At 41.6% G+C, this 8,970-nt stretch overlaps 1 protein-coding gene across 5 annotated transcripts; it reads right to left on the bottom strand.

Moving 5' to 3' along the window:
- Positions 1-274: 274 nt before the first annotated feature.
- On the bottom strand, positions 275-7,393 carry LOC115117276 (COP9 signalosome complex subunit 2). 5 transcript variants are annotated; one of them, XM_029645745.2, is made up of 13 exons: positions 7,148-7,393; positions 6,662-6,775; positions 6,507-6,584; positions 6,153-6,278; positions 5,929-6,018; positions 5,639-5,749; positions 4,661-4,835; positions 2,948-3,126; positions 2,680-2,732; positions 2,104-2,201; positions 1,617-1,699; positions 1,440-1,498; positions 275-1,129 (listed from the first exon to the last, which is right to left on the bottom strand). In XM_029645745.2, exons 1-13 carry the CDS (start codon positions 7,214-7,216, stop codon positions 985-987), a joined length of 1,380 nt encoding a protein of 459 aa, XP_029501605.1. In that variant the 5' UTR covers positions 7,217-7,393; the 3' UTR covers positions 275-984. The 5 variants fall into 5 exon arrangements, with proteins under 5 accessions (XP_029501605.1, XP_029501604.1, XP_029501606.1 ...); XM_029645744.2 differs by having other exon boundaries at positions 5,627-5,749; XM_029645746.2 differs by having other exon boundaries at positions 5,627-5,749; positions 7,163-7,392.
- Between the last annotated feature and the right edge of the window lie 1,577 nt (positions 7,394-8,970).

An 8,970-nucleotide genomic window follows, 5' to 3' on the forward strand; every position in this document is an offset into this window, starting at 1 on the left:
GCGCGCCCAAACAGCGGCATAAACTCTCCATCGCTGATTGGTGAATTCAACCCGCGTCATCAAACGACCCCCCACCAATGGCCATGCTGCAACACAGATGGGTTGTTGTAGTTGTTGCCGACAACCAAATCACCAACCTGGAAGTGAATGGAAATAATGCTTTGGGATGATTTGTAGAGATGGTTGCTGATGTATGATATTTACAGAATATGAGTTACCTCCACGTGATATGCAAAAAAATATGTAAAAAAATATTTAAGAAGTGACACCATAGGAAGGTACAATTTGTCGTTTATTATTCATTAATAAAACAGAAAAGCTCAAATTGTTCAACAACAGTGTCAAAACAACATACCATATGAAACATGGACCTACATTGATGAAATACTGTATAGAGAGCGCTGGCTATTTTACAGAAAAGGGCATGCTGATTTTGACATGCTCAACAATAATATTAGAAATAATTTGGTGTTTTCACATTTCCATGAAAGGCGGTAATATAGTGGGAGAACATACATGTCTTTTCCCTATAAGAAATGTACATAAGTGGGATTTTTCAATCCTCTATCTGTACAATGGCCATCGTTTTCTAATATAAGTCGATTGGTTTTAGGCCACAAGGTCCGAGTTCCCAGACACAGATTACGCAGAGTCCAACACCGAAACCCTAAAAAGCATTCTCATTGAGCATGCTTCTAAATCCAGGACTAGGATTTATCTGTGCCCAGGAAACTGGCCCAAGGACATGAAACACAAGCTAGCAACTGGCACCCCTGATCTCCATCTTAAATGATCAGTCACATAATAAGTGACAGTACATTTGCCATTGGAAGCTTTGAACATCATCAATCCTACAGATGACAATAATGAATGTAGCCTACTGCTACTGTAACCCGAGATGAATTGGGTTCATTCGTTCCTTCAAGTTGAAATACCCCCACCATCGAATTGTTAACTTTTCAATTACACTACTGACTACTCTGATTAGGCCAGTTTGCTGACGATGGCCTGGTTGAGAGTATTCAGTTGATTCGTCCATTTATCTAAAGCCATGTATCGGGCTCCGTTCCTCTTCTGGTGATCCAGCTCCAACAGTTGGTTGACTTGGTCGATGCGGCCGTTGATCGTGCTGACAGGTAGAGGAAGAAAAGTTCCATAGAAGGTCAATGATGGTAAACTCACAAAACTGTGGTGCATTATTGTTTTATTGAACCTTTATTTAAGTCAGTTAAGAAGAAATTGTTATTTACAATGACGGCCTACCCCGGCCAAGCCCTAACGATGCTGAGCCAATTGTGCACCGCCCTATGGGACTCCCAATCACGGCCCGGATGTGATACAGCCTGGAATCGAACCAGGGTCTGTAGTGACGCCTCTAGCACTGAGATGCAGTGCCTTTAGACCGCTAAGCCACAATGATGTAACGACATGCAATTTACCTGTCTAGAATGCACTGAACAAGAAGGCTTTCCACATCGCAGACATCAATGTTCAATTCCTGAAAAGAGACAAAAATGTTATAATGACCTTCAAATTTAGAGAAAATATTTGCTTTTTCAACAACAACAACAACAACAACAGAAAATGCCAGAGACAGATCTTTGCAGTGATCTTACCTTGGAAATAAAAGGTATGTGTATTCTCGTGTAAGGCTTAATTAATTTGACGAGTACTTGTGTTCTTATGTTTCGTAATAACTCTGAAAGACAAAAGCAAGGAAATAAATGAATATATAGAAGGAATTTTCAGTAACACATTTGAGCTGTTCTTGCCAGAGTAGCCTAGTGGTTAGAGCGTTGGACTAGTAACCGAAAGGTTGCAAGATCAAACCCCCGAGCTGGTACAAATCTGTCGTTCTGCCCCCGAACAGGCAGTTAACCCACTGTTCCTAGGCCGTCATTGAAAATAAGAATTTGTTCTTAACTGACTTGCCTAGTTAAATAAAGGTAAAATAAAAAATAAATAAAACATGCCACCCAGGCATAAGGATTTTTAACTTGCTTATATAAACATGTTACTACTTAATAATATGTTGTTGTTTTTTGTTGTGATGAAGTAACATCAACCAAATACATCAGTCTGAAAGTGACGTCTAGACCATACCTTCTATATGTTCCCTTATGAACGGATCATCCATTATGTTACTGTGATTGGTCTTCAGGATCTTCTCAAACTCTGTGATGTCATTGTTCTGGTAGGAACTAGAGGGGGAGTGGTGGAAGGGGGGGGAGGAGAAATAGAACATTGGTTTCCATTCAGTAATCAGACCATGTTCATAGAGCATAATGTTGACAAACAGTGTGTAGACAAAACAGTGTGTAGACAAAACAGTGTGTAGACAAAACAGTGTGTAGACAAAACAGTGTGTAGACAAAACAGTGTGTAGACAAAACAGTGTGTAGACCAAACAGTGTGTAGACAAAACAGTGTGTAGACCAAACAGTGTGTAGACAAACAGTGTGTAGACAAACAGTGTGTAGACAAACAGTGTGTAGACAAACAGTGTGTTGACAAACAGTGTGTTGACAAACAGTGTGTTGACAAACAATGTGTTGACAAACAATGTGTTGACAGTGTGTTGACAGACAGTGTGTCGACAAACAGTGTGTAGACAAACAGCCAAAGCCAAACTTACCCCAGAAAGGTTAGATTGTAATAGTGAAAGAGATGCAGTCTTACCTGACCAAGTTTGTCATTGCAAGAATGTCTGGATCATTTTTATAGGGTTTAGCCTAAGATAAACAAATGTCAGCTTGAGTAAAGATACTCAAACTTTATGAAAAGATGCACCAATACAACACACACATCACTAAATCACTCAAATATGAATTAATTTACTTAATTAGCAGGTTATAATATTGTGACAGGGCCCTCCGTTTTAAATCTGGGTCTGGGAAACCATCCCTAAGAGAGATTCATCTCTTATCACAAATGAGACCTTTCATACCTCCTGTGAGTCAAAGGGGTTGATTCCAGACTTCATCAGCATGTTGGCCAACACCAGGTACTTTAGACAGGTGGTCCGTCGGGGACTTCCTGATTCATCGTAGTTCTTAAACGCCTCGAAGAAGTCTGTGTGAGCCTTCTCAAACTCCCCTTCTCGCAAATGCATTTTCCCTCCACACTCTTGAGAAAACAAAAACAAGAGAGAGAGACCAAACACGGTCAGGAATCATTTCCTAGAAAATCCTCCATGGTCCTGAAAAAGGATCCTCTGTACATGCCTCCTACCTAAAAAAAATACATTAGAGAACTCGGTCAGAGGGGAGGGACCTTGGGTTTTCTCCTCCAATGCGTTTTGAGAACGAAGCAAGAACACAAGAAAGGGAAAAAACCCTTGACAAAGAGCCAATGAATGTGTGTCTAGGTTATAAAGCTTTTTTATTTATTTATTTAAACTAGGCAAGTCAGTTTATAACAAATTCTTATTTTACAATGACGGCCTACCCTGGCCAAACCCTCCCCTAACCCGGACGATGCTGGGCCAATTGTGTGCCGCCCTATGGGACTCCCACTTAGACCGCTGCACCACTCGGAGTAACACAGTTAAGGTGTAGGTAGAGATGTGGTTTTATAGTTAAGGTGTAGGTAGAGACGAGGATATATAGTTAAGGTGTAGAAGCATCGTGAAGAAGGCGCAGCAGCGCCTCTTCAACCTCAGGAGGCTGAAGAAATTTGGCTTGTCACCAAAAGCACTCACAAACTTCTACAGATGCACAATCGAGAGCATCCTGTCGGGCTGTATCACCGCCTGGTACGGCAACTGCTCCGCCCACAACCGTAAGGCTCTCCAGAGGGTAGTGAGGTCTGCACAACGCATCACCAGGGGCAAACTAGCTGCCCTCCAGGACACCTACACCACCAGATGTCACAGGAAGGCCATAAAGATCATCAAGGACAGCAACCACCCGAGCCACTGCCTGTTCACCCCGCTATCATCCAGAAGGCGAGGTCAGTACAGGTGCATCAAAGCTGGGACCGAGAGACTGAAAAACAGCTTCTATCTCAAGGCCATCAGACTGTTAAACAGCCACCACTAACATTGAGTGGCTGCTGCCAACACACTGACTCAACTCCAGCCACTTTAATAATGGGAATTGATGGGAAATGATGTAAAATATATCACTAGCCACTTTAAACAATGCTACCTAATATAATGTTTACATACCCTACATTATTCATCTCATATGTATACGTATATACTGTACTCTATCATCTACTGCATCCTTATGTAATACATGTATCACTAGCCACTTTAACTGTGCCACTTTGTTTACTTTGTCTACATACTCATCTCATATGTATATACTGTACTCTATCATCTACTGCATCCTTATGTAATACATGTATCACTAGCCACTTTAACTGTGCCACTTTGTTTACATACTCATCTCATATGTATATACTGCACTCAATACCATCTACTGTATCTTGCCTATGCTGCTCTGTACCATCACTCATTCATATATCTTTATGTACATATTCTTTATCCCCTTACACTTGTGTCTATAAGGTAGTAGTTTTGGAATTGTTAGCTAGATTACTTGTTGGTTATTACTGCATTGTCGGAACTAGAAGCACAAGCATTTCACTACACTCGCACTAACATCTGCTAGCCATGTGTATGTGACAAATACAATTTGATTTGAGATGTGTCTACCTCTGATGACTCCCATGATGAGAGGGTGAGGGATGGCAGACTTGATGTGTAGAGACTGTTCATACAGCGCCTTCAGCTTCTTGTTGTTCTTCTGGGCCGTATACATCTGGATCTCCAGAGCATAGATCTCCAAGAGCTGGGTGCCTTTCTTCAGGTCATCCTCACCGTCATCCGTCTATACACCAAGGCAGAACATGTGACAAATACTAATCACCAAGACAGAACATGGGACAAACACTAAATCATCAGTCTATACACCAAGGCAGAACATGTGACAAATACTAATCATCCGTCTATACACCAAGGCAGAACATGTGACAAATACTAATCATCCGTCTATACACCAAGACAGAACATGTGACAAATACTAAATCATCCGTCTATACACCAAGGCAGAACATGTGACAAACACTAAATCATCCATCTATACACCAAGACAGAACAAATACTAGAGATATAATTCCACAGACACTTCAGGAGGAACAGGAAATTCTAGATTTCCACAATGGTTCCACAGCCATACTAGCCCGGCCCCAGATCTGTTTGTGCTGTCTTGCCTCCTGTGGTCATGACAACAGCTATAGAAGTTGTCTATATGTAACGGATGTGAAACGGCTAGCTTAGTTAGCGGTGCGCGCTAAATAGCGTTTCAAATCGGTGACGTCCCTTGCTCTGAGACCTTGAAGTAGTAGTTCCCCTTGCTCTGCAAGGGCCGCGGCTTTTGTGGAGCGATGGGTAACGATGCTTCGGAGGGTGACTGTTGTTGATGTGTGCAGAGGGTCCCTGGTTCGCGCCCGGGTATGGGCGAGGGGACGGTCTAAAGTTATACTGTTACATATACAGTGCAAACAGAACTCGGACCAGGCTACAATGATACAATACAGTTCCAATCTACTGTCACTAAGAACACACAAGTATGTTTTTCATTATGATGTTATAATGCTGAATTAGATTTGGTGGTAAAACCTCTGTGAAAACCTCTGATTGCATTGATGAGGAGTGTTTCTTCACCTGACAGGACTGGTGCAACTGCCTCAGGATCTTCTGAAGCTTACCATACTCTTCTCTCTCCAGGTACAACTTCCCAAGCTAAACAACAGACAGGACAAACCGAGGAGGAAATCAGTGAAAAGTCAGTGTCTCCATATAAATTATATGCCACATATGTTTTTGCGTTGTATAAAATGTTAATTATGATATTGTGGATGGAATTAAGGACACATGTAACGTTTTATATATATATTTTTCATCTTTAAAATGAATCATACCTTCGTGTTGGTTTTAAACCAAAGCCTGTCATTTTTGGCATCCTTTAATGCATCCAATGTGGTTTCATAAAACTCTTGCAGCAAGTCCATCTTAAAAAGAAATGTAGAAGTATTTGCCTCCTCTTCAAACATTCAGTTTGTTTGGACTGTTTTCCAAAATTGTACAGCTCAGATGATCACAGAATCAACATTGTTTATTGATAATTTGATGCGGCAAACAATACCTGCTTAGACGTAGAGATGTAATCCAGGATGGAGTTGATGGATTTCTCTGAGTAGTTTCGTGTAACTGCACTCCGAATGTATGTTAACAGCTGCTTGTACCTGTTCATCATTTCAGGGAAATTCGTCTGGGGGGAGGGGTTACAAATTAAATAAATGTCATTCAAAATACAATTTTTATGCTCCCATAATATAGCATTTCTTTACAAAATATTATCACATTTGATCAGAGATGTCGCATAAAGTAGGCTGTTCATATTTATGAATACCTAGGCTACTCCTACAGAAATGCCTGTCAGACAATAGTTGTAGGTAGCCTACATGTAATATTTCAGAGACTAATGTCTAATGCTTACCAGTTTGAAATTCATCTTAATCATCTGTTTGAGAGCTTTGAACCCCCATTCTCCTTTCTCGCCCTCTAGCTCCAAGACCTGGGGTTCAGAAAGACGCATTTAATAAATGGCCAGCCATTGACATGGTGTGTGTGTGTGTGTGTGTGATAACTAACCTTCTGGAAGCTGATGAGAGCTGCTTTGGGGTCATCCTCCTTCAGGGCCTTTGAATTGTAGTATTGATTCTCTAAATCAACATTGGGCTCAGAGTTGCTGTCCTCTGAGTACTCCTGAAATCACACAATTCGTCATCAATGCGGTTTACAAGATCAACACCCACTGGTTGTGTTGACATTCAGCTAGCTAGCTCATGGTGATGTGTGTTGTTTTTGCTATGGTGATTTGTAAAGCAAACAGCTGGATCATATAACGGTGCAAACGGTATAGCAGCAGTATGTGAACAAATCATTACAGACAAAGCTAGCTAACTAACTAGGCAATTGAGCTGTCAATGATACGAGCACCAATAACAGCTACAGTAACGTAGCTGAGAGTAATACGGTAGCTAGCTAAAGTTAGCGAAGTGGAATGTTTACGCTGGTTATCTAGCTAGCTAAATACGTTGTATATGGTAATCAGCTACAATATCCATATATATTTACTTCGGAGGAGTTTACCAGATCATAATCCTCTTCATCGTCGCACATGAAGTCATCTTCCATATCAGACATCGTGACTACGAAGCTAACTCGACAGCAAACTTGCTAATGGTACAAGCGTAGGTGTATCGCTGGAGTGACTCTTTTAAAAGGAGTGTGGAGAGAAGTAAGGGAGCATTGCTGGGAGGATCATGCTGTCCAGCGGTGGGCAGCAGAGAGTCGCAGTTTGTTCCAGCTCCAACCTTATCCGCCACCGATATGCCTTTCTGCGCAGCGTGAATCGTGATTCCTATGAACTGGAACCCTTTCTATACTCTTCCGTATTGTTACGTTTCGTTACAATGATTTTTATTTTTATTATTATTATTTTTTTTCACATTTATTTAACCAGGTAGACAAATTTGAGAACAAGTTCTCATTTACAATTGCGACCTGGCCAAGATAAAGCAAAGTAGTTTGACACATACAACAACACAGAGTTACACATGAAGTAAAACAAACATACAGTCAATAATAGAGTAGAAAAAAATAAGTCTATATACGATGTGAGCAAATGAGGTGAGATAAAGGAGGTAAAAGCAAAAACAAGGCCATGGTGGCAAAGTAAATACAATATAGCAAGTTAAACACTGGAATGGTAGATTTGCAGTGGAAGAATGTGAAAAGTAGAAATAGAAATAATGGGGTGCAAAGGAGCTAAATAAATAAATACAGTAGGGGAAGAGGTAGTTGTTTGGGCTAAATTATAGATGGCTAATATATGTTAACACCTGGTCAAGAAACAGTTTTTTGTTTAACTGAAAGTGTTTGAGGTTTTGGTTTTGGTAGGAAGAGCTGGTCATAGATCAGCAGTACAAAAATATCCAGGACCCGTGTATATACGTCAGCAGATAAACACAGCAAAAAAAAGAAACGTCCCCTTTTTCAGGACCCTGTCTTTCAAAGATAAATCGTACAAATCCAAATAACTTCACAGATTGTCATTGTAAAGGGTTTAAACACTGTTTCCCATGCTTGTTCAATGAACCATAAACAATTAAAGAACACGCACCTGTGGAACGGTCGTTAAGACACTAACAGCTTACAGATGGGAGGCAATTAAGGTCACAGTTATGAAAACTTAGAACACTAAAGAGGCCTTTCTACTGACTGAAAAACACCAAAATAAAGATGCCCAGGGTCTCTGCTCATCTGCGTGAACGTGCCTTAGGCTGCAAATGAGGACTGCAGATGTGGCCAGGGTAATACATTGCAATGTCTGTGAGACGCCTAAGACAGCACTACAGGGAGACAGGACGGACAACTGATCATCCTCACAGTGGCAGACCACGTGTAACAACATCTGCACAGGATCGGTACATCAGAACATCACACCTGGTACAGGATGGACAGGTACAGCATGGACAGGTACAGGATGGCAACAACAGGAACGCACAATCCCTCCATCAGTGCTCAGACTGTCCGCAATAGGCTGAGAGAGGCTGGACTGAGGGCTTGTAGGCTTGTTGTAAGGCAGGTCCTCACCAGACATCACCGGCAACAACGTCGCCTATGGGCACAAACCCACCGTCGCTGGACCAGACAGGACTGGCAAAAAGGGCTCTTCACTGACGAGATGCGGATTTGTCTCAACAGGGGTGATGGTCGGATTCGCATTTATCGTCGAAGGAATGAGCGTTACACCGAGGCCTGTACTCTGGAGCGGGATCGGTTTGGAGGTGCAGGGCCCGTCATGGTCTTTGGCGGTGTGTCACAGCATCATCGGACTGAGCTTGTTGTCATTGTAGGCAATCTCAATGCTGTGCGTTACAAGAAAGACATCCTCC

Source organism: Oncorhynchus nerka, linkage group LG17, assembly GCF_034236695.1.
Source record: "Oncorhynchus nerka isolate Pitt River linkage group LG17, Oner_Uvic_2.0, whole genome shotgun sequence".
Lineage (NCBI taxonomy): Eukaryota > Metazoa > Chordata > Actinopteri > Salmoniformes > Salmonidae > Oncorhynchus > Oncorhynchus nerka.